Raw genomic sequence first — 27,600 nt, 5'->3', positions numbered from 1 at the left:
GAAAAAAATACAGTCAATTTTCGCGAAAAATCAAAATGTTTCAAATCAAGAAAAGACACTTGGAATGTTCTTAAAATGATTTAAATAGACTACTATACGAGTTTCAGGACCCGAAAAGATAAAACCAAGCCTCGGTAAAAACTTGTGAAAATTTACAAAAGAGCACGGCTCTTGTTTCTGCAAGAGCCGTCCTCAAAGGCCGTCCTACTGCAGCTTCGTTCTTCGACACTTTAATCAACATTCGACCCTTTTTCTCAATACCGAGTTTCGTACAACTGATAAACAACTTCATTTTGACATAAAAAAACATAACATAACATTTCCAAAAGTCTTATACCATCCGTTGCTACAAAACCAAGTTTACAAGACTAAACGAGTCATTTATCCAAGTTGTCAAACCTCCAAAATCACCACATGCATTTAGTTACAAAGACTATGACACCAACTGAAAATTTGCAGAAATATATGTAACAAAGCTTTACCAAAAACACTTCAAATGTACCAAGAGCCATTAGTTCAAATGGGGCTACTACGGGTTCTAGATTCAAACCATTTTACCGCATAAGTCACATTTCCACAATTCAATTCATCAATAATCTTCAAAGAACATAATATTGTTTCCAACTTCCGGGGCAACCTATAAAAAGGGTAAACAATTAAAAAGTAAGCAAAATTTAGTGAATAATCTTGCATACGTTTATACTTACGAAGGAGGACAATGCACAAAGGTCTTATAATACTCACCTTTGTGTCAATGCATTACATGGATCCATATAATAAAATCATTACAATCTCAATAAACAATATCAATGCTCCACATGAGCTATGTCCCACATAGACTATGGCCACTACTTAGGCTCAACGCCAAATCAATTACCACACATGGAATCCACCGTCATATGGTAATTGACCCCAAGGCATATATAAAAGTATGCAAGAAAACTCACCTCCTTCGTGATCACAAATCAACAACTCAAAATAACCGCAAGTGCATAAAACAAGCTTTCAACCTATCATATTATCATGATTCACACATAAGACAATATTCATACTCTTGGCTAGCTTAACCTAGCTATACAACCAATTTCACTAGCATTTTTAACCCACGACAAACCCATTGAACCATTGAGTTGCTTTACTTTGAAAAATATCAATTTGGTGCAAGAATGTTCATCATCATTTTCACCAAATCCAATTCATTTAAAATAGCAAAGTCACAATTTCTCATACATGAGTTTTACTAATATCATCTATATTTTAATCATTTTATTAGGCAACTCAATAACAAAACCATATCATGAAAGTAATTGGGCAAAAACATCATGCAAGGACTCAATTATACTAAAAACCCCAAATTCCCAAATTCAAGAACCCTAATTCTTAGAGATTTAATCAAACTAGGTTAGAAAATATTTACCTTAAAGAAATGAAGAATAAATCAAAGATTTAAGTCACAGTTCCTCTTCCTCTTTCACTATGTGTGTTGACACACACATACAAATACCCACATTTCCCAACTTGAATTTCCAAAATTATTGAGGTTTTTATTATTACTTAAGAATTTTCTTGGATTTGGAATGATTAAAAAAACATACATGAAGAAGGATTGAAATTGAGAATGGATGAGAAAGAAAAGAAGAATTCAGAGAATGAAGATGAGTCAAAAGCTAGGATATGGCTGACACTTTCTCTAAGTGCCACGCATCTTTTCTAATTTTGGTGGGTAAAACACCCGTTATCTGCTAAATTTTCAACTAAATAAATCCCGTATCCAAAAATAAAACACTATTAAAATATTCAATGTTAAAACTATAAAAAATGGTTAATTTATTTATCTTAAAAATCTTGAGGTGTTACAAAGTGTTTACGTTTTTATATATACGTAAGAGGGTTTACAACGTAAAGTTATAATAATTCTAACTTGAATAAATATTTAGTACTCTAAAACAAGACTAACTTGTTATGTAAATCAAGTACTGACTATTACCTATGACTTCATGTATAGTAAGTGGGGAGTGATTTGCTCAGGAAGAAAGTTGTTACGCCAAATGAATATCTATACTCCCTTGTAAAGAGTATTAGATTTCTTAAAATTCAACAAAAATTTTTCTTCCTAAAATACCCCTATTTAAACATAAAACTCTTATATACCCTCATTTCCCACATTCTCTCTAATTATTACACACTCTCATCGAACTTCTATCACCCTCCGCCGCCGCCCTCTTTCTCCACCGCCTCCCTCGATCTCTACCACCACCTCCCTTTTATATTGTCATTACCTTCTAGCCGCCGCTACGCGCGAGCACTATGCTCATATAAACAAATGAATTCAATGCCCTTAATTTTATTTTTACTAAACTCCCTTTCACTTATAAATTACTTTGACTTTGAATTATATATTACTTAGCCCATATACTAAATATTTCAACCCCTTTATATCCCTTCTAGTATTCACATTGTCTGCGGTATCATTAAGGATTATACAATTATGTTTTATGAAAGTTGACAAATTTTGCAAATCAAATATTATTGTTTTATGAATAATTTCATCTACTTCAATTGGTTATCTGTATATATGATATATAATATTAATAATTGTTGGTTTATATGTTTTTTTTAGCTAGAATGAAGATATAACACAAAATTTTTATATATTTTTTTAAAATTTTTATTGTTAATACATGTATTAAATTATTTGAAAAATAATAAGCGACAAAATATAATCCGATCTCGTTTGATCGGTTGTCCCTTCCTAGTTAAGATATGAATTGTATATATGATGAGTACGTCATGACTCATGACTTATGACATATAAGGTGGCTACTATCATTACATTGTTGTATTATAGTTAAAACCTCATTGGTACCGTCCCCCTAAAAATGGGGGCTTGGGGGCTATGCGGCCCGGGTTCGAATAGGTACATGGCTCCAGAGGGTGGTATGCGATATGCGATAAACGCGTTAAGTACCAATAAATACATGGCTCCAAAGAGTGGTCACCCACCTACCTTTTTTTGTTGTTGTTGTTGTTGTTGTTGTTGTATTATGGTTGATGCCATATTTGTTTGTTAAGATGACCTGTGTTTTTTCTTCTTTATTAACGTCGTAATATAGTTTGCTTTGTTTGAGAAAAATAGTTTAAACTTTAAATCATTATTGCGTGATTCAATTTCATTTTTTGATTTTTAAACTATATTCATTATTCGCATGAACCCACGTAAACAATTGTGTTACTATACGTACTTATTTATTTATATATAACTAGATATTTTACCCCGCGTGATGCGCGGCTAGTTAAAAATGTTATTTTATGTATTAATAAATAGCTATTCTATATGCTTATTATGTTGAAATTGATTATGTTATAGTTAATGGTTAATTCCTGAATTACTCTGGTCATCTTTTACCTTTTCTGACATGTCGATATCACAGTAAATCTACTATAGTGATTATACACCAACATTTAACCTAAGATATTTTGATATCGTTAACAAATCAAACGTAAATCGATAATGTAGCATAATATCTATATATTCATCAAACGAAATAATATATACAAAGTAAAAAAACTAAACATGACAAAAATTTAGTCATATAAAATACACATAAATAAAATACGAATAAGTAAAAAACTAATAAGATAAATAAGAGAAAATCATTATAGTTTTTTGCTTTCAGTTATGCTGAAAAGTTGGAGAAAAAACCTTACGTAGTGACGGGAAAAAATAATCCTAAACACAATTAGGAAATAAAGTATTTTATCTCCAACAATCAAGAAATTCATTCGTAAAACTCAAAATAACTACCCAAATCCTTGATTTGGCCAGGAAAGACTGCACTGCTTTGGGCCCAGGAAGCGAAGGGAATCTTTTATCATTATAAAATAGACATTTTTTTGTGGCTAGAATAACCAATTTTGGTTAAGGTTTCGGCCAAGAGAACGAAGGAGAAACAACAAAATTGTTTGGTTGTGTATAACCTAATAATATATTTTTAAATAAATTTTAAAATTTGATATAGTCTTCAAAGTTGTATATATTTTAATAAATAATATTATTTATGTCAAATATCATTGCCAAATTAATAGATGTATTGGACGTCTTCTTATATCTTAATATGGGTTTTGAGTTTTTTTTTTTAATTTTGTGTATATAGTTTTGATTTAATATTTTATGTTATATTTAATAAAATAAATTACATTGGTTTGAGAATAAATAGAGGTTATAAGATAAATATTGTAAAAAAAAGTATGGAGATGCCACGTAGGATACAATCCTATGTGGCAATGTTTAAAGCTAGCTTTAGGTTGAAAGAAGGGTTTAAAAGACTAGTATTTTTACTGTTTTAATATATATATATATATATATATATATATATATATAGATTGGTATACGGCAGAAGAATAACTTTATAAATTAAAAACCAATTGAAAAGTACTTCATGATTACGATTAACAACAAAGAAAACTGTGAAACATAATATATGTATAGATAGATTATTAAGAATAATTTTATAAATTAAAAACCAATTGAAAAATACTTCATGATTATGATAAATTAACAACGAAGAAAACTGTGAAACATAATATATGTATAGATAAATTATTATAAAGGGCTATGTAATTTGAGGTGTACGTGTTGAACGTAATATATATAGTTTGATTATGAAGTGTATATAGTAAATAGAAAATGGAAAAAAAAAGTTAATAAAATATCATGGATTATGAGTCATGAATTATGAAGTGTTTATAGTTAAAATAAAAATGTTAAAAAATATTATGCAATGTTAGTCGTGATTTTTTATATATGTTTGATTTATATAAATATAAATTATATTATATATATATATGCTTTTTCTATATGCCATATTTAAAATATATGTATATATATTATATTATTTAATGAAAATCTATTATTGTGGAAAACATATGGAGGTGCCACGTAGGATAAATCCTATGTGGCATGTTTAGAAATAATTTTAATTTAAGGTGGATGACTTTAAAAATTCATGATAACTATTGTTTTATTATGTATATATATATATATATATATATAAATATAAAATATATATATAAATGGATAGTAAAATAAAGTCCTTTTGAACATCTATCAAACAATATATTTGTACGAAAATAAAGCAAAGCTCATAATAAGGGGGTTTAGTTAAATATTTTAGGGGCATTGAAGTCATTTGCTTATATATTCTAGGGATGACAATGGGGCGGGGATTGTCGGGGATCTCAATCCCCATCCCCGTACCCGATTTTCATTTGTAATCCCCATTCCCGTCCCCATTCCCGTCGGAGAATTGAATTACATCCTCATACCCGTCGGGTATCGGAGATCCCTATCGGGTATCGGGAAAACTTTTTTTTTAATGAACATGGATTTATTTTGATATAAAATATGTATGAAAATGTGTATTTCAATATTTTATTTCTATGTATAAACTAATATATATGTCAAGTAAATGATTAATAAAATATACAACACAAAAAGTACTGAATAAAAGTTCTAAACTTAAAATTGATTATAGATTACGAGAGCGAGTACCCGCGCGTTGCGGCGGTGAGATGGTGAGGGTGACAGGTCATAGAGTATGATAGGTCATAGGAGGTGATATGTCATAAAGTGCCATAGCCAAATGTCTTAGCCGTACGGGCTCCGCCCTCAGATTTAAAAATTCGTCGAAAGTATATCGAATAACATCTCTAATGAAAGAGCATGAAATTTTAAGAACACCCATATAACTTTTATAATTTATCGATGTACGGTTTTTGAGATAAAAGATTTGAATGAATTGGAGGAATAAATGATTTATGGAAGAGAGAAAAAAATATGAGTGGTTGAGATTTGAGGAGAAAGAAAGGGTGGTAGGTAAATATAGAATTGATATATGGGCATTTTGGGAAAGTAAATGTTGAAACTTAAAATGTAAACAGGGGAGATCTGCTTTATAATATAGTATAGATAAAATAAGAACTTAAAGTGATTCTAATAAATATATATAGTATTTTCGGGTTCGGGTATGAGGCTCGGGGATTTACGGTTTCCCATCCCCGTCCTCATCCCCATCGGGGATTAGATTTACATCCCCATACTCGTCCCTATCTCCAGTCAACTCGGGGATTCCCCGGTTAAATCAGGTGCGGGTATCAGATTCCCTATCAGGTACGGGTATTTTTGTCATCCCTAATATATTCCTTGTGCATAGCAATTTTCTCCTTGAGCAAATCAGCTCCCATAGTAAAATGCTCAAGGAATCAAACATACAAATGGATGAACAAGTTTCGTTTTTCACCAACGGTTGCTTTTTAGAGATACACTTTTTTTTTGAACAGCAAATTTCAATTTTATTGGGGGTCTAGACTATTTTGTTTTAACCGGGTCCACGCTAAAGCACCCCATACACCAGTTCTCTCCCAATGGGAGAAAAAACCTCCTATTAATCCGCCCGAAGACACGACAATTAATAGAGGTAAATCCTACCCCCTCAGACTTGAATCTAGATATATCAAACCAAGTCTTCAAGGACCTCCATTTGCAACGGCCTTTAAGGTCATAAATGGTTGCTAACATTCCATTGGTGAAGTACATTAATTAACATTAAATGCTTTTAAAATCGTCATCTTTGTTTCTCACCCAATTTGGGGAAAGAGAGGGTGTGTAAAACGTCAAGTGTTTGCTTTGCTTATTAATAACATTCGAACATCATTTGATCTTCTTAATTACTCGACTTCTTAGCATTCGATGCATGTAAGGGGACCCTCAAAATAGAAAAAAGCCCAACTAAATTTTTACTATTAAGTCCAATTGATATTCTTTTCAATAGTAAAGAATAAAAATGGCTACAAGCCTACAAGTTAACCGAAATATATAATCCACTGCGAATTAGTCGGAATAGTTCCAATTTAACCGAAAGATATCAACAAGTATCTAACTTGTAACAACCTTAATCTTAATCTTAATCTTAATCTTAATATATACTATAAGACAGTTGAACTAATAACTTATTAACCAATCAAATAGCTCAATTTCATCAAATTGACTCTCGCTTATGTCATCATTTAGATTAGCTATAAATTAAAAACTCTAATAATCATTATCCAAATATATTATTATATTAGTATTTGTTTTAATTTGTAGAAAAATCTCATTAATTTACACTTTTTTGTTTTCCATCAATAATTTACACTTTTTAGCCCTCAATACCTAATTTATATTTATTTTTAGCACCAACTTGGGGAGATTTTTTTAAAATTTATAAAAAGTATTTATATTTAATTTTTAAAAGTTTCAATTGTCATTCAAATCAAGAATCATAATTGTTATCAATGAGTATGAAAACAATCCTAATTGTTATCTAATTATCATATGACATATGATTGAAAGTAAACCTATTTGTGTTATGAGTCCGCATCATGATCAAATACATAAACTTGAATGTCAAGTACAGTATCACAAATATATTTATATTTTAATTCCTAATTATCTTTAATAATAATATCAAATTATGAGTACAACTGGTTTAAAAAGTTCTATAATAGAGAAATTATTGTAGCATGTGCCAACACTGGTAATAGAGAAATTATTTGCAAAGTATAATACTTAGAACTGTATACGTTCAAAATTATAAGCTTTTATGAATTAAATGTATGAACATCTAATATTGATAATATCGTAAACCTCGTGTACAGTGTTGAATACGGGTCTAGAATCTAGTTAAATCTAAACGATCTAAGCCACCAAACTTATTAATTCCAAGTTCGGTTTACATCTTCTCCTCTTGATTGAACGATTTCCTGTTTACTGTACTTTGATGTTTTTTGCTTCTCTCCTTGAAACCACATGGTGTTTATCGGACGATATCGATCTACATTGATACAACGTGTTTTTTTTAATTTGATTGATATATAGTTATGTCGTAGGGACATATAATATATTACTTATAACATTTACTTCAAAATATCACAATGCCATTCTGACAGCTAATTAACGAGTGATGTGAAAACTTAAACGGGAACTATTAGATTCGGGATAATAATTAGTTGCATATAATATAACTTGCTATATTACTTACAACTTTATTCCATGACAGTTTATCTAGTTTTTTGTTTTGTTTTGGGTAAAGTAAGTTTTGATTCAAACGTGTTGGAGATAAGTTTATCTAATTCATGACAGTTTATCTAGTTTTTTGTTTTGTTTTGGGTAAAGTAAGTTTTGATTCAAACGTGTTGGAGACAAGTTTATCTAATTAATTATGTAGTGGCAAATATATATTTTTAAAAGTTTCACATACTTAATAAAGAAAAAATACCTAAAATTGGATCTATATTTTTTCCTGAATTTTTTTTTTTTTTAAATTTAACCATTTGTTCTACATTTAGGCATTTATGTCTTTATCAGAATATACTTCATATATCATTGAGTTCCTTGACAACGTTAATTAATTACATCAATCACATCCAATTATGATAAGCAACCGAATAGAATATCACAAGAATAGTTTTTCCTCCTTTGTAAACTCCTTCAAGTCCTTGTTAACGAGTAAATTGGCCTTGGGATCAACTCCACTAAAGAAAATATTAAATATTTATGTAAAATAGATGTAAATAATGTAAGGGTGAAGGATGTAGCCTAAAACAACAATTTGACACATTTTGATAAGGATTTCCAGCCAATAAGAAGTTGACATGTGGCACTAAATATAAAAATCAAAATTTGCCAAAAAGTGCGAAGAATTATAAAAGCCACAGGTCTCACATGTATTTTTTTTGTTTGTTTTCATACTACCGGCGTTCATTTCAATTCATCGACCCCATGGAACCGCGCGATTGGATGTGTCAAAAAGTGCCAATATAAGGAACCAAAAAGTGAGGGGTGGTCGGTTGATGCGCCAAAAAGTACCAATATGAAGGATGAAATTTGCCAATTACACATTGTTAATAGAATTTTATTAACAATGAATTGAAGCCAATCCTAAATATAAATCAACTACAATGGCTTCACAGCTTTATAAATAATTAACTTCTCTTTTCCAATCTATTCGATATCTGATGTCTCTCGGTTGTGATCCAACTATCGTTTTGCAATAATAACTTGAGATACATGTTAAGTCAGCTAACGTTAGCGATTGCATGATTATCTAATAGCAAAATAATGCACAAAACAAATCTCATGTGTTTTTAAACTTTTAATATATATAATACTAGGTATTGTACCCCGCGCGATGCGTGGCTAATTAAAAAAGTTATTTTATGCATTAATAAATAGTTAATCTACAGGTTTATCTTGTGGAAATCAATTGTGTTATAGTTCATGCCTTCATGGTTAAATCCTGGAACATTCTGATCACCTTTTATCTTTTCTGACATCACAATCGATATCACAGTTATTTAACCTACTTTGGTGATTACACGCCCTTAATAATCCTAAATACAATTAAGAAATAAGGTATTTTATCTCCGTTAATCCAAAACCCAATTATAAAACTCAAGTAACTATTGTTATTATCATTATATTATAGACTATGTTTTGTGGTTAGAATAACAACCAATTTGATTACTTTATTTTATGTGTTTCCGCCAAGAGAACGAAGGAGAGAAACAACACAATTGTGTTGGACAACTTTTTATTCTTAATTTAATATGAGTTTTTTTTTTATATTTTATGTATATAGTTTTGATTTAGTATTTTTATATTATATTTAATAAAATAAATTATATTGGTTTGAGAAGAAGTATTATAAGATAAATATTATGAAAAATGTATGGAGATGCCAGATAAGATAAAATCCTATGTGGTAATTTAAAATTGATGTATTATCACAAACTTAATTAATAAACATATTCATGAGTATTAAATTAGAAACCATAAAAAGATGGTATAAATGTATAACATACCAATACTAATAGGTGAAGCCTAAATGGGGTTTCTACGGTTGAGTTAAGGGATGATGATGTTCGTGGATATATACAACACAATGGTTGCCCGCTTCGACTACCATTAAGTGTACAATCTGTAAAACCACGGACGGTTTGCTTTCAATTTTCGGTAAATTGCTTATAATATATTAAACGTTTGATTCAAGGTGATGAATAAATGACCATAACTCGTGGGTCTTTGAATGGTTATGCCAAAAATTATATACACATTATATGTTTTAAGCAAATATTATCAAATAAGAATATTCATGAATTTTACGTTGTATATAGCATATATGTGAATGATCCCAATCCATAAACAGTTTGTCAAATATGTTTACCAAATTTAGATCTAGTGGATCTAAATTTTCAAACAAAGGGTGCTTCTTTTTTTTATTTGTGTACGTAACTTATTTTTTAAATATTGTATGTATATAGTTTCTATATATTTAAAATTTAGTAATGTATTTAATTTAAGATAAATATAGTAAAAAAATTATGAAGATGTCACGTAAGACAAAATCCTATGTGGCAATTTTTAAAGCTAGCATTAAGTTGAAAGAAGGCTTTAGAAGACCATGATTATTACTGTTTTAATCCTAGGTATTTTACCCGCGCGATGCGCGAGCTGTTATAATTAGTGTCCAAAAATACTTAAAAATAAAAGTTCAGATGTACATGTATTCATGATTGGTTCATGATGTTTTGTTGTTTTTATTGTTATATCACCATATTATACATAACCATTTGGTAGATATTTCTAAATTATACAAAATTCATAAGATAAATAAAAAAAAGAAACATTAACGACAATCACTTGTATTCCGATTTTTTTTTTTTGTGGCTCCATCCTAGGATTGGTAAACAACTATCACATGCAAATCACAAATAGTGATAAAGCTAGTCAACAAAAAGTTTCAAATCATACCAAGTCATTCTCACTCGTTACTCATATAAAATGTAAAAGATCAATAATATTATCAACAAAAGGCAACATACTCAATAAACTTATGGTTATGCAATTATATTTTATGGTTATGCAATTATATTTATAATGTATAATAAAACTATGTCAAGAAAGAGTTTCAATTATATTTTATGGTGTTGCTCGTTCTTCAAGCATTCAAAATAATACATAAAAATTCGATAAACAAATATATAGTTTTTATATTAATGCAATTTGTAAACAATATCAACTACTAAAACTTGAAATATATAATTCTCTATAATCTTGAGATTTCATGATATAACTTCCAAGATTGCATTTTTTTCCCCATACAAGTACGATACTTTTTTTTTTTTTTAAAGTAACAGGATTTCCATTGTTAATTTTGTATTATATAGTTTCATTTATTTATTTAATATTTACTGTATTTAACTTTAAAGTAATAAGTTATTCTTGTATTTAATATTTAATTTGATTAAAGATATATAAATATTGTCAAAAAAATTATAGAGATGCCATGTAGGTAAAATCCTATGTGGCAACTTTTTAGTATAGGTTTAGTTTTAAAGATGTTTTTAAAAAACTTGGATTACTACTTTTTTTAATAATTATATAGATATAGTCCATTTTAGTAAAACCGCACTTGATAAAATAAAACATGCAACTTTTTTAACCATAAAAAAACTTACTATTAAAAACTTCATACAAAAATTAATAACAAAATAACATTAAAAGCTAAAGCTTTGCTAGTATTTACTTAACTATGACTTGCCGACATCCACTCTACTACATAACTGTCATCTATCTATCTATATAATAATATAACTAAAGAAAGGATTGGGGTACACTTGACACCCTTAATTCCCCTTCTTTAACCTAAGGGGGGACGGAGTGGAGGGCGGGTTGGCGAATTTATGGAGCCATACCGCCGGCTACACCGCCGCCGGTTCCAAATTTATGGTTTAACGGTATGGTGGCCGGGTATTATACCCGCTGGTGATAAATGGAAAGAGATAAAGGGGGAGCGTTTTCGAGGTGGGCTAGGAGGAAGGAAAGAGCTCGTTAGGCTCATTTTTTTTAAAAAAAAAACTGTGAAGAAAAAAACAATTGTGCAATATATTTATACTTCCTCCGTCCCATATTAAGTGTCCTATTTTGACTTTTTGAGTCTTTTTCTTTTAACATTGACCGTAAGTATTTTTGTTTGTGTTATGTAACCCTTGATATAACATATATGAATTGATTGAGTTTTAAACGTAGTTTTTATTGATATAACTTTCATCAACTAATATGTAACACAAAGAAAGATATTTACGGTCAAAGTCGAAAGAAAAAGACTTGACCAGTCAAAATTGGACAATTAAAATGGGATGGAAAAAGTATATATTAAGATGTTGTGTGAATATTGCAGATGTAGAAGACGAAGACCAAATAATTGACTTAATAACAATTTTCGTTTTAAACCCTGAAGACTTGCACTATATGTTATTTTGGTTATACAACATAACTCCATTTTCGTTAATACCCTGTAGTTTTATACTACTTATAAATTGGGTTATAAAGTAATGGTTACAAACTTACAATTGTTACAAATTAGTTTAAAAGTATTTATAATTTATTAGTACTAATTATTTTTGTTTATATCATTAAATATTTATAATAAAAATTAAATAAAAAAATTTGGGAGGGTTGAAAATTTATCGGCCGCCAGTAAAAAGGGTTGAGAGGGTTGGTTGGGAGGGTTGAAAAGTTAAATTGAGTTGGAGTGATTTTATTGGTGGAATTTGGGAGGGTTGATAAATTCTCCCCCCCCCCCCCCCCTCCGCCTCCCCTAATACGCTATCCATATTAATCCTCTATTTTATAATATTTATTTAATTTAATTTACACTTTTTGGTTTTCTATCACCAATTTACACTTTAACCCCAGTCTAAAATAATTAATTTACATTTTTTGGTTTTCCATTACCAATTTACACTTTAACCCAATTTAAAAATAATTAACTTACACTTTTTAATTTTTCAATAACCAAATTACACTTTAACCAAATTTAAAAATAATTAATTATACTTTTCAGTTTTTTTATCACCAATTTTACACTTAAAAATAATTAATTTACACTTTTTGGTTTTTCATCACCAATTTATAATTTCACCCAAATTAAAAATAATTAATTTACACTTTACGGTTTTCTTGTTAATCTATAATATAACTCACGCACGACAACAAAAAAAGAAGCTACGATTAACTACAAAAGAGTTTTTCTTTTTATATACTTTGCACATAATTAACATTATTATTATTTTTTAACGTTGAATTATTATGTTATTGTTATTATTATTTCTTTTAATTTAATTTGTTGTCCATTATAGGTTCGTTATGGCTTCTTCTTAAACAATAAAAAAATATGACTACATTAGTTCATCATGAAGATCTTAAGACAACACATGTTAACCATCATTTATGACTCCGTGTTGTGCATGTATGGACTGTTTCAGAGTGGAAGAACCCGAAGAAAATCGAAACGTTCGAGATGGTCTTTGTTATTAAATTGGTATGTATTTTTCAAATTATATAATTTACACTTTTAGAATATAAGAAAATGTAAATTTTTTATTTAACTAAAGTTGAAAAAAAGGGGTAAACTGTAATCAATATTTATTTGGAGTTAATTTTTGTATCTTTCTTCTTTAGCTTTCGTACTGATTAACTCGTGATATATGACTTAACTAATCTAAATATTATATATTAAATTTTGTATTTGTAACCTATATTAACTCTTAGGATTTACGATTATATCTTTCTTTAACCTATTAGATATAAAGTCTAAATTTGCTATGAGTAGGTTTCTGATTACTTTAATATATTGACTTTGCTTATTTTGATTTTGTTTTGAAAATAGCTTATTAATGGTGTATACTTAAGATTTACGATTTTATATATCTATAAGCTTTTAGATAAAAAGTCGAATTTTGCTATGAGTATGATTCTGATTATTTTAATATATCGACTATGATTATTTTGAATATGTTTTAAAACTAGCTCATTAATGGTGTAATTTTTTAGCCGTTGTTATTCTATCTGGGGAAAATATTACATATTGAGATGGTGTTGATTTAGCATGGTGGAACAATTCATCATTTCAGTTTGTGTATGACAAATATACTTCTGATCTTGTGAAAAGCATGATATCAATTTTAAATAATACATTAAGATAAAACCCTTTGATCCACGTTATGTTTAGGATTTAACACAATAGGGGATGGCTTTGCAAGGTTTTTGGCTCGACTCTTTTTTTGATCAAGAATTTGTTTCCTTATCTTTATCATTTGATCGGCGTTTGGAATATCCTTGGCTAGGTTCCTTTTTTTATTCAGATTAATTTTCCCGTAAGATTCTATATGCAAAGATGTTTATTCGATTCTCATGGTTAATTTGTTTGGGGTTTATTTTTTTAAATTGACTTAAATACATAGAAACACACTAAGAGAACTTACCAGTTTTTTCCATGTTTTTTTTTTTTTTGCTATTTGCAGGGCACTACCATACATGGCTCGGTCAATGGTGAATTGATGAAAAATTTTAGGAGTATTTTGACCGATGAAATGGTTATTCAACTAGCAAATTTCTAAGTTGATTTCTGTATCTATTTAATATATTTGAATTTTAATTTTTTAGCTTTGATTGATGGGTAATGATCAATCCTCTTTAGTTATTAGCTTAAAAATCTTCCTAATTAATAGGATTGTGACATGTGAAAAATCATGGGGTGAGATTAGTCTAGAGAATTAGTGGTATCCACATGTCACCATCTAAAGCTATTAGGAGGATTTTTAGGCTAATCTTTTAGGAGGATAAATCTTTTTCCTTGATTAATATATTTTGAGACTACCCTTTGGACCGGCCTGAACACTGGTGTGTGTATATATATATATGGGAAAAGAGAATATAAGGCTGTCCGACACATAAGCTTAGGTGTGGAACCCCTCACATACTAATATTTTATTATTTCACTATTTAATGAATAAATGTCTGGGCCCCATGATTTTTATGGTTTAAAAAATTAATATGTGAGTGTCCGACATATAAGTTTAGGTATCTAACAGCCTTATATTCTCATCCCCTATATATATATATATATATATATATGCTAAATACACACAAGTTATCTATATATACTCCCTTGTGATACATCCATCACCCCTCCTCACACAAAATTAAATTTTCAACATTAGGTAGCTAGTAGAAGTATGAAGCAAGAAAGAAAGAAAAAAAAATGAAAGAAAGAAATAAAGATGAGAAAACAATAAATAATTTAAAGCAACTATACTTTCCGGTTAACTAGATTAAACTATAAAGTGATCCAAGTATGAAGCAACTGTTGACAAACATGGCATGCAACGTAAAAATGATAGAACCAAGTGTTTGACCAACGTGATTGTTATTTATTCAAGTAGATATATCATATATCATATTCATATACATGATATATACACGTACCCAACCAACAACCTATGGTTACCCACATAGATCTCTAGCCTTTTTTTATTTTATTAAGAAGACACATGCCTTATGAATCGATCATATATATTCAACGGTGTTGATTTAAGCTAGGTTACACATCTATAGAATGAAATTATAAATACTAGATTTATACCCGCACAACGCGACGGCGATAGGGGTAGTGATGGCGGAGTAGGTGGTGGTGACAGTGGTGGGGACGGCAGTGTGGGCACGATGGTGGTGAATGTAAAAATAATTGATGTTAAATGTGGTATTATAGCTATTTTAAGTGTTGGGTATCTATATTGTAAATTATTTCATTAAGAATATTATAGGTATATTATATGGAGATGTTTAAATTAGTGAATAAAAGAGAAGGGTATTTTTAGTTATTCAAAGACAAAAAATTTAAGAGAAAAAAAAAAGATGATTTGTTTTATTAGATAGTATAAATTTCTTTTGTTCCAGAAATAACATTTATGTTGAACATCTAGTGGTCGGCAATAATTTTAAGGTCATGTGCAAGATAAAAATGAGATCGAAATAATGGAAGAAGTAATATATATAGGGGTGAGTTATTTTACACAAATAAAAAAGAACATGAAAATAATTTTGTACCACTCATTTTGCCTCATTTTCTCTCTCTTCTATAGAATAAGAAAATTCATCTAAATCATTCAAAATATTTTATCTCACAAACTGTAAATCGTTAGATGAAAAAAAAAAAGTATGGGTAGCATTAAAATTTCGTCCTCTTTCATTAGAGATGTAATTCGATATACTTTTCACAACTTCTTAATTTTTGTTTTCTTTTTGATACTTACACATAACATAACCTACACATGTGTAAGTTGAACGAAAATTGTGATTCGGAACAGGTTTCGCCCTTAATGATATTCATAAAGGGTAGCTAGTGGGGGTGATAGTCATAGTATGATAGGTCATAAAAGGGTAATACGTCATCGAGGGTGATAGGTGATGAGTGATCTACCTAACGGGCTACGCCCTTAGCCGGTATGGATCCGCCATGGACTGACGGGCTTCGCCCTTGGCCACCATGGCTCCACTATGGATTGACGGACTCCGCCTTTAACCTTCATTGTTGTGTAGAGATGTTTATTTACTAATTTACATGTGAAAACAAAGATCCTACACATGTGTAGGTACACAAGTACAAGGGGAAAAAATGAAAATTAAAAAGTCGTCAAAAGTATATCGAATTGCATCTCTAATGAAATAGAACGAAATTTTAAGACTACCCATACTCTTTTTTTCATATAACGATTTACGGTTTGTGAGATAAAACATTTTGTATAATTTGGATGAATTTTTAATATATATATATATATTCCCCCCCCCCCCTCTTTCTCTTTCTCTCTCTCTATATATATACACACTGAGGAAGGGTTATTTAAGAACTCATAAAAAAAGAACTCAAGAACCAAAAAGAATGTGTAAGTATATCAAATTGAAAAGAAAATGAAAATTAAAAGTCGTCAAAAGTATATCGAATTTGATCTCTAATGAAAGTGGACGAAATTTTAAGACTACCCATACTTTTTGTTTCGTCTAACAATTTACGGTTTATGAGATAAAACATTTTGAATAATTTGAATGAATTTCCATATATAATTGAAGAGAAAAAATGTGTGGTCCAGAATTTCCATATTTAATTGAAGAGAGAGAAAAATCTCTTATATATATATATATATATAAGGGAAAGATTAAATGACTCCAACTTATTTTGAATCCAAAAAAAGTCTATTGATTTTCTTCTATCTCCTCCAATTCCAACCACCTCCTACCACCACCACCACCATCATCTCCGATCACCACCATGGTAATCCGGCAACGACGACCATCTCCGGCGAGACTTACACATGTGTAAGTACAACTTATGTACACAACAATGAAGGTTAAAGGCAGAGCCCGTCAATCCATGGCAGTATAGCAGTGGCCAAGATCGGAGCCCGACAGTCCATGGCGGAGCCATAGCGGCTAAGGGCGGAGCCCGCTAGGTAGATCACCCATCACCGGTCACCCCCTATGACCTATCACCCTCAATGACCTATCACCCTCAATGACCTATCACCTCCACCAGCTTTAGTTTACGAATATCCTTAAGGGCGAAGCCCGATCCAAATCATAATTTTTGACAACTACCACCAGCCACCATCATCGCCGGAAAGTTGACTTACACATGTGTAAGTCTCGCCGGAGATGGTTGCCGTCACCGGAGGATCATGGTGGTGGCCGGAGATGATGATGGTGGTGGTGGTCGGAGTTAACTTATACATGTGTAAGTTACATGGACTTTTTTTAGACTCAAATTAGCTAGACTCAATTTATCTCACCCATATATATATATATATATATATATATTAAAACAATAAGAATCAGAACGATTCTAGAGCCTCTAAAAATTTAAACTATTTTATGATATTGCCACATAAGCTTTAATCATATGTGACAATTTTATAATTTTTTGCCAATAATTTAATTGTGTTCTTCTTATAGATATAGATATATATAGAATTTTTTTTAAATAAAGTTAAAAACTCAAGATATTAATAAACGTGGGATATTCTTTTTCTTTGGCAATATTTTGTTTACATGTTTATCTAATTATATCAATATTAATATTAATATTAATCATATAAAATAGATATAAATATATTCATATATACAACCCATATATTCATTTACCAAAAAAGACACATGAATGTTCATTTTATTTCATTTACAATACATTATAATTATATTTGTAAGTTTTTATGAATTGCTTTTTGATGCAAATATTTATTATTATTCATATTTTTTTAGCTTTGACGAGATGGGAAATACAGTATACATAGATGTGTGAATGATTTGTTTGTTCTATACGTATAAAATTTATCCTTAATTTTACCATCAATGATGTCGATGTCACTTTATCAAACTTTTATCATCAATCTATTTAAATGTCCATTTCTTTTTATCTGCATAAACTTGATAAATCATTGGATCAACCTTTAACAATATTTCATCATTCTTTTCGACTTTTAGTTTGATTTTTCTCATACTTTTTAGGTAACGTATTTAATCTTATGTTCTATCACTCACATATAGACGCAATGTTAAATAAACTAAATGACGAATCTTCATGGTAATAATATGCATTTTTTTTCATTGCTTCATTTTGTTCAAAATTAGGATAGGTTAACTTCCTATTTAGGTTTCATCAATTTCAGATGGATACAATGTTAAATAAAATAAATGACAAATCTTTATAGTAATAATTGTTATTTTTTTTACTTCATCATATATTTTGTTTTTCAAAATTAATATATGCTTAACTTTTTGTTATTTTAGATTTTGGGTTTTATCAATTACAAATGGATTTAATGTTAATAAAATGAATGTCAAATTTTCATGGTAATAATTTCTATTATTTTTGTTTTCTTACTTCATTATATATTATGTTTTGCAAAATTAAGATCAGATTACATGCAATTTGTTTCTTTTGATCTTAGGTTACAATCCGTTTCTTATGTTTTCTACATTTTTTATTAGTTCAAGTTGTTAATTTTTACAAAATTAGCAAATCTTCTTATATTTTTACAAAATTTGTTTCGGTTACTTAATTTGTTGCAAGGATTTATTTATATTTACATGTGTTTGTATTAAGTAACTATGACAAAATTTGATTATTAGAACTTGAAATATGTTTAATTAAGTTTATATATGTTGCTCATCATAATTTTAATCATTATTAATGGCACTCTAGGTTTTAAAGATTGAAACAATCACGATTTATTAATAATTATTGACATCTATAATGTAAAATTTACCAACATTTAATTTAATTATATTTTTAATAACCGCACATCGTGCGGGTAAAAGACCTAGTATATATATATATATATATATATATATAGGGGTGAGTTATTTTGAGAACTAATTTTAAGTAAAAATTGTAAGAACTCTTAAATTATGTATAAGATCACATTTTTACTTTCCTTATTTTGAGAACCAATTTTTTTTTTGTGGCAAAAACCATGAGAAATTTCAAATTATATATTGGATCACATGTGGCTTTTTTTTTATTCACATGTGAAACATTATAAAAATATATGTTGCATAATTTTTTTTTTCCAAACCCTTATATATAGCCATTCGTTCACATGAGAACGAAGACGCGGACATATTCATTCACAAGTTCATAAAATGCTATTTTGAAAGTTTTTTAAACACGTCTCTTCTATAGCATACTTTTTTATATCATTTCAAATGTGAATAAAAAAAACACATGTGATCCAATACATAATTTGAGATTTGTTATGTTTTTTTTTTTGCAAAAAAAATAAAAAATTAGTTCTCAAAATAATGAAAGTCTATATATATATATATATATTAGTATATTTTATATAATCTAAAATATGAATTGTTTTTCAACATTATTTAAAAAACCTTTTGTATTATATGTTTGTAGTCTATTTTTTTCTTCAAATCATTAATCGGGATACGACACATCAGTTATACTTCACTATATAACAGTAATACTTACACGTACCTAACACAACGAGATAAATTTTTAAATAGTCTTTGACAAATAAAATGTTACATTTAATGCAACTTTTATATCTACATATCTTTCTATTAACATTCTTAAATTCTAAAGAATTGTTTAGAATAAATTAATATAAAAACTTATAAAATTTTAAAATTAAGAGTCAAAATCAAAGACCCTCTACGATCGTAATGGGATCATATGTTTTGTGTTTCATAAAAAAATGATTTTAGGTACTCAAATGTTAAATACGACTACATTATGTATGTGTATTAGGTTTTTGGCTCGTGTGGAACATTGCCCCGTCTTATAAGTACTTATGGGGGTGGGGAGCAAAGTGGTGATGGTGGTGTCCGGTTTCTGTCCCACCTTATTTGTTTTCTCCATTTCTTGTATTATTATTATTTTTTTGTCTTCTTTTAAGTTGGAGAGAGATAAAGAGAGAATGGTGAAACATTCCTTGTTTGTAGGATGATGTAACACCCCGATAATTTTAAGGTAATAAATTAACCCTTTTTGTAGTTTTGACATTAAAATAAGTTCCTAATATTTTATTTTTTGATATGGGGTTAATTTAGTTGAAACTTTAGCGGATAGCGGGTAAATTACCCATTAATTTGAGAGAGAGTGGCGTAGCATTTCCTTGTGTTGCCAGCCAAATTCTTTTCCCCTTAGTCATATTTCCACTTCCATTTCTTCTTTTCACTTCTAACTCCTTCAATTTCAAAGGAGTTCATAGAAAATATCTCCTAATTCAAGATTTCAACTAATAATAACAATCACCTGGAATCACTATTGTCATTTATCTTTCAAGAATAAAGCTAGGGTTTGGGTTATTGGGTGGTGTTGGTGGCCGAAAATATCAAGAAGAAAAGAGGAGGAGAAATCTTGTAATTTAAAGCATTAAATTAGTCTTGAGTTCCTTGAGGTAATTACTTTTTTAACCTAATTTCCCCTCTTTTCTAGGAATTAGGATTCTTATCATGGGTAATTGGGGTTTTTTTGCAAGAATTGAGTGCATGTGTGAATTTCCCCCAAAATTCTTGTTCATTATGTTTTAGTTATTGAGTTGCTTACTTGAAATTGTTTATAATGAGAATGTTGGTAATGAAGCTCCAACTATAAAAATGATGAATTTTATTAGTAAGTGAAATAATGTGAAGATGTTGATATCCTTGAATTTATTTGGAGAATTTGATAAGTAAGCAACTCAATGTCATAGTGGGTTTTGGTTAGAGGTTATGAATGCTAGTGAAAAGTTTGATTAGCTATGTTGAGATGGTTAGAAAAGTGAATATTGCCTTATGTGTGCATTATGTTATATTGATAGGTTAAAAGCTTGAATTGTTGCAAATTGCGGTTATCTTGATCTGTTATTGTGTCGAGAAGGAGGTGAGTATATTTGCATATCTTTGTATAATCGTCGGGTCAATTACCATACGATGTTAAGTCGTTCCATGTGTGGTAATTGATTTGGCGTTAAGCCTAAGTAGTGGCTTTAGGTGACCATAGCTCATGAGGAGCATTGTTATTGTGATGTCTATTGTTTATGTAATCATTTGCTTATATGGATCCATGTAATGCGCTTGACACAAAGGTGAGCATTATAGATATGACACGACGGTGTCATAGTCTATATGCAATAGTCCTTTGTGCATTGACCCTCCTTCGTTTATATGATCATATGCAAGCATATTTACTAAGCTTTTCGCTTACCTTTTTAGATGTTTCCCTTTTGTTATAGGTAGTTCCGGAAGAAGGAACTAGGTTTGAATTGGATGGAAGCTAGAGTGAAGGTTGCTAGTGGTTTTGGAAGTTATTTGGCTATTCTCGAAGGAATGACATTCTTTTGGTTAGACAATTAGATGTCCCTCCAACTTTGGCTCTTGGTACATTTGGTAGTTTTATGTCATATTTTGGTACATGTAAATGGTTCCTTTTATGACTTTTGATTTTGGCAAAGTTTACTCCTTATGGTTGTGAAAATGTCAAAATAGGTAATTGACCCATTGATGGTGTAGTTGTTCTTGGGTCAAAGGAATTTGGTAAATATGTACGTTATGATGTCAAATACTCGTTTGTAATTCTGCAATATGTCATATGTTGAAGTTGGGTTGTGATTTGGGAGTTTTGGTTTGATTCAAAAATTGTTCACTTGAAGGTTGCTGATCAGATAGGCCGCTGCGGCGTAGTGGGGCTAGCTTTGCCCACTGCGGCGCAGTGGATTTCTTCGGACCAGATTTCATTTTCCTCCCACTACGGCGCAGTGGGAGTGTGTCAAACCCACTGCGGCGCAGTGGGGCTTTTTCCTTCCTGTGCCGAGTTTTTCCACTGCGGCGCAGTGGGGAGTTCTCAGCCCACTGTGGCGCAGTGGGGGTATAAAAAATTTTGTATTTTCGGTTTATCGAGTCCGGTGCTTTTCAGATGAGGATAAGGAGAGATGAAAAAGGATGGAAATCTCCTGGTCAAGTTAGAAGCATCTTGACCATTGAATCAAAACCAATAGTTAAAATTCAAAATACAACGAATTTAAATTTTGACCATTGATTATAATTGAGTTATCAAGATTTCTCTAACTTGATTAATCAAGTTGAAGAACTTGAAGGAATCCCCATCCGATGAAAAAAGTGGAGAGGAGTGGAAAAACACTTTGCCCACCCTGATATTTACAATTATTTTTTTCTTGTAATAATGTTTACTATTTTGTATTTTCTTGATATTTTACTTAAATTTTACAAAAATTTATGTTTGTTTTTCAATAGAAGTTAATTTTTAATAATGAGTTTTTGTTAAGTTATTTGTATGAAATTTGTACACGGGACAAAAACCAACCAACCAAGTAAGTAAGTTTTGCTCAATGCCGTCTTTCACGGGTTTTGGGTCCCAATACCTCGACGGTGTACGTAGGAGGTTAAGATGTAGACAACCTTACCCCAACAGGACGGTGTAGAGAGACTGCTTTCAGGTTTTATTTAAAGATAGAAAAGGACCTCCCGCCTTGCAAGGGATGAGGATAGAACCCATGACCTCTGACTCCAGAGGCAAGGGTGTTAACCACTTGATCTAACCTTGCTGCTTACGGGACAAAAACCAAGTAATATGATAAAATTCTATACTACTCGTATGTATATGACATCATAACAATATTTTTACAACGAGAATTGGCTTACGAAAATTATATTCAGGCTATATATGCCACGTAATATATATACATATACACACACACACACATATATATATATATATATATAATCCCAAAATACCCCCATTTTATTTTTAAAGTTTCAAACTTACCCTTTCACACAAAAAAAGCCCACACATGCTAAAAATACGTATCCACAAACAAAAAACCCACGGATGTCATTCTTTATTTTTCTTCTGATGCTGCCGGCGCCGGAATCAAATCCCCACCGGTGTCTTTTTTTGTTTGTTTTTCTTGCATGTTTCGTATGTGATCATCGTAAAACCGCCGTAACGCGCGGACACTGAGCTAGTATGTATATATATTATATATATATATACATTTTAACGAGAATAGGCTTACGAATGTTATATTCAGGCTTACGATTCCTTTTTCATTGTAAATGCAGGACTAAATAACAAAAGGTCAAATCGTATCGGGTTTACCTAAGCTCAGGAGTTTCAAAAAGCTTCGCTCATTAAAAATTTCAACTTGCCTCCTCATCTAATAACAACAAACGTCCATATACCCTTTTTTCCATTTAATACTCATCTATCTTCCACGGTTGTCTCAAATAATATCTATCTATCTTAGTTAATATTATATTATAATAATTATAATATATAATACTCTGCGTATATCATTAAAAAACCGTTTCATTTAAAATTTTCAATAAAATTTGAAGTAAATTAATTTGAATTTACTTTTATCTTGTTCGGTTAACACAAAATCCCAATTAATTTTTGTTAAATTTCATTGAAATCATTAATAATCTCCTTAAAAGTAACCAACCATGGCATTGGACGAGAGTACCAAAGACGATGAAATACTCATTTTCTAATGCAATCTCGTTCAACCCATAAACAACCGTATATATTTAATAAAAAAATCATGACTTAATCAATAATATACATTGATATTCTGAATAAATAAATAGAGTATATAATGTTTAAAAGATTTTCAAATAAATATTTGAAGAATATTTATACACACATTGAATTATGTCCGATGTAAGTCAACATCACTACTTTAAATAATTATTTTCATTAACTGTTAATAAGATTCCAATAAAAGTTAGGCTTTTCTTTAATTAACTACTATATCCTTCAAATCAAAACACTATATATATACAAACCTATGTCTAACACATCGCCAAACTAAAGTGTGTAGTCCATAACAAAAGCCAATCTACATACATAAATAACAATGGCCGGTCATCTAAAGAATACCGAATATCCACATGAATTCCCGGCCATCACGAAATGCGAAACGTATGGCCGGGAAAACCAAACTGTGGTATCCGACCTAGACGGAACGTTACTACGGGGACGTAGTTCATTCCCTTATTTTGCCCTCGTCGCATTTGAAGTTGGAGGAATATTAAGACTCCTTTTTTTACTCCTATTATCTCCAATAGCCGGGATTCTATATTACTTCCTTTCCGAGTCAGCTGGTATTCGTGTTTTAATATTCGCGACTTTTGCGGGATTAAAAGTTTGTGATATCGAATCCGTGGCACGAGCCGTGTTGCCAAAGTTCTACGCGAGTGACTTGCACCCCGAGACGTGGCGCGTGTTCTCAGCTTGTGGGAAGCGGTATGTGCTTACCGCGAACCCGAGTGTGATGGTGGAACCGTTTTTGAAAGAGTATTTGGGTGCGGACTCGGTTTTGGGTACCGAGATTTGTACTTGGAGAGGACGGGCTACCGGGCTTGTAAAGCGGCCCGGAGTGCTTGTAGGAAGTAACAAGGCTGATGCGCTTTTGAAGGCTTTTGAAAATGAATCTTTACCCGAGTTGGCTCTTGGTGACCGGAAAACCGACTATCCATACATGCAATTATGCAAGGTAATTAGTTTATATAATAATTTTTTATCTTTTATTTTTAAGTACTGTTATATAAAGGATTTGACTATTAACTATTTATTGTCTACAAACTTGAAATTTTTTAGGATTAGTTAAAGCTTTTAAATTATCTCGAGCTCGTCTCAAAAAATTATGTATATGGAAAATACATGAATTTGTTAAAAAGTCAACACTAATTGTTTTTTAACAATAAAGAAAATAACTTCTTTTTTGAACATTCAAAAACTTGATCAATATAGATGTCTTAATTTGTTACATCACCATTGACCAAAGTTGGTAGTTAAGGGAGCCGAATGTCGTCATTTCTATCGGTGTCGATCTTTTCTATGAAATTTTTTTTGTTATCTAATTAAAAGATCGATCAAGAAACTATTGTTAGTTTCTATGCGTTAAGTTTGATAAAAGTCTAGTATATACTCATAAATAATTAATATTTAAAATTTAAGAGAGCGAAAACAAACTATATATATATATATAGTACCGAATATATATACAAGAAGAAACATAAGAGAACAAACTATGAGAGTTATGCATAGGGCTGTAAATGAACTGAACTGTTCACGAACAGTTCATGAACACAAACGAATGAACATGAACAAATCATTATGTTCGTTTATCTGTTCGTGAACCGTTCGTTAAGTTAAACGAACAAACATGAACAAAGTCACGTTCATGTTCATTCGGTTCGTTTACAGCCTTATGCATCATGAAACGTGATAAATATATAACGTATAAACGCCCCGTTCCGAATTATTTTTCCCACATCAATGTTTGTGTTTTAAAAATTATTTTCTACACTAGATACTGCTTTATTAGAATTAATATATTTATATATGAAGTCAAAAAAGTTGATGGTTTATTAGTAAGATTTTTAATTATGTTATTTAAGAGTAGAATATATTATAATGTCATTAAAAAAAATTTATATGTATATATATGTTCATATAGGGTGTTTTGTTACTATTGATGAGATTAAAATTTGTATCTTATTGATTGAAAATTAAAAGTTTGATGTTTAATTAATTAAGATAAAGTATATTTTTTTATGAATTAAAAATAAAAGTTTTACTTAATATATTCTATAAGGTTGTAATTAAGGTGTATAAAAGAGTTATACATTTAACATAAAATTCAAAACATGTTTTTGACATGAAACATACAATTTTTATTTTTAATTTTTTTTTGTATACTTAAACTATAATCTCAATTATTTTGATATGAAAATTTATTAATTAAATTATGTATTGGTAGACATGACAACAAATTGATTGCTAAAACACAAAAATAAATATAAACTTCAATTTAATTGGGTCACTCTAGATAAACTTTCAGTGGCTGACTTTCATCTTATTTCTTCAATGAGAGAATTGGCGGATTCTGATTTATCTAGTTCGCTTAACACGGAGTACCTTAAACGGAAAGTTTATAGTTTGACTTTTTTAAGTAACCGAAAAGGTCAAAGAGGTCATATATATGACACGTTTGCGGTTTGCATTGACTAGAAATTTAATTAATAGACTCATTAATTGACATAATATCCTGTTTTTTTGATATATTTGACCAAACTCATTTACTCAACTTTCAGGAAGCTTACATAGTACCAGCTGCAACCAAAGACCTTCAAGCAGTAACCGTAGACAAGCTACCGAAACCGGTGGTGTTCCACGACGGCCGGCTAGTCCACAAACTAACCCCGTTCACCGCCTTGATCACGATCCTTTGGATCCCGGTCGGGTTTCTTCTTGCATGCCTACGTATCTTAGCCGGTTGCCTTCTTCCAATGTCTTTAGTATACTACGCCTTTTGGGCACTCGGTGTACGTGTCTATATCAAAGGAACACCACCCCCGCCAGCCAAAAAGTCAACCGGTCAAACCGGGGTTCTTTTCATTTGTTCCCATAGATCTCTACTTGACCCCATCTTTCTCTCGACCGCCCTTGGTCGTCCTATCCCTGCGGTCACCTATTCGTTATCAAGACTTTCGGAGATCATCTCCCCTATCAAAACAGTTAGACTCAGTAGAGACCGAACCACGGATGCTAACATGATCAAGAAGCTTCTAGAAGAAGGTGATTTGGTTATATGCCCAGAAGGAACCACATGTAGAGAACCTTTTTTGCTAAGGTTTTCGGCTTTGTTTGCTGAGCTTACCGACGAATTGGCTCCGGTCGCGATGTCAAATAAGATGAGTATGTTTCATGGGACAACTGCAAGAGGGTGGAAAGGAATGGACCCTTTTTATTTCTTTATGAACCCTAGTCCGGCTTACGAAGTTAACTTCTTGAACAAGTTACCTTATGAATTAACTTGTGCAAATGGGAAATCAAGTCATGATGTCGCGAACTATATTCAACGGATGATCGCGTCAACTTTGTCATACGAATGCACGAATTTTACGAGGAAGGATAAGTATAAGATGTTGGCAGGAAATGATGGCACGGTTGGAACCGGAAAACCGAAAGTTGTATGAAGGAATTGAAGATCATATATATATGGCCGGGGTGTTATTAGCTAGAATTGTGGAAATGGTTTAATTGATAGTGATGTATGTTGTACCAAATTAGTTAAATGAAACTATGTATCAATTCAATTGTTTGGTAGATCGATATATAATTACTATAATAGGATTGTGTAAAA

General features: G+C 30.5%; 1 protein-coding gene and 1 long non-coding RNA gene across 2 annotated transcripts; one reads left to right on the top strand and one right to left on the bottom strand.

Moving 5' to 3' along the window:
• Positions 1-347: 347 nt before the first annotated feature.
• On the bottom strand, positions 348-1,470 carry LOC122586505. Its single transcript, XR_006322016.1, has 3 exons — positions 1,418-1,470; positions 948-1,010; positions 348-637 (listed from the first exon to the last, which is right to left on the bottom strand). It is a non-coding gene; the product is annotated as an uncharacterized LOC122586505 (long non-coding RNA).
• Positions 1,471-24,275: 22,805 nt separating this feature from the next.
• Positions 24,276-27,600, top strand: LOC122589743 (glycerol-3-phosphate acyltransferase RAM2-like). Its single transcript, XM_043762070.1, has 2 exons — positions 24,276-24,945; positions 26,549-27,600. The coding sequence occupies exons 1-2, from the start codon at positions 24,307-24,309 to the stop codon at positions 27,431-27,433; spliced, it is 1,524 nt and encodes a 507-aa protein (XP_043618005.1). The 5' UTR covers positions 24,276-24,306; the 3' UTR covers positions 27,434-27,600.

Source organism: Erigeron canadensis, chromosome 2 (genome assembly GCF_010389155.1).
Source record: "Erigeron canadensis isolate Cc75 chromosome 2, C_canadensis_v1, whole genome shotgun sequence".
Taxonomy (NCBI): domain Eukaryota; kingdom Viridiplantae; phylum Streptophyta; class Magnoliopsida; order Asterales; family Asteraceae; genus Erigeron; species Erigeron canadensis.
This window is presented reverse-complemented; position numbering and strand designations above follow the sequence as displayed.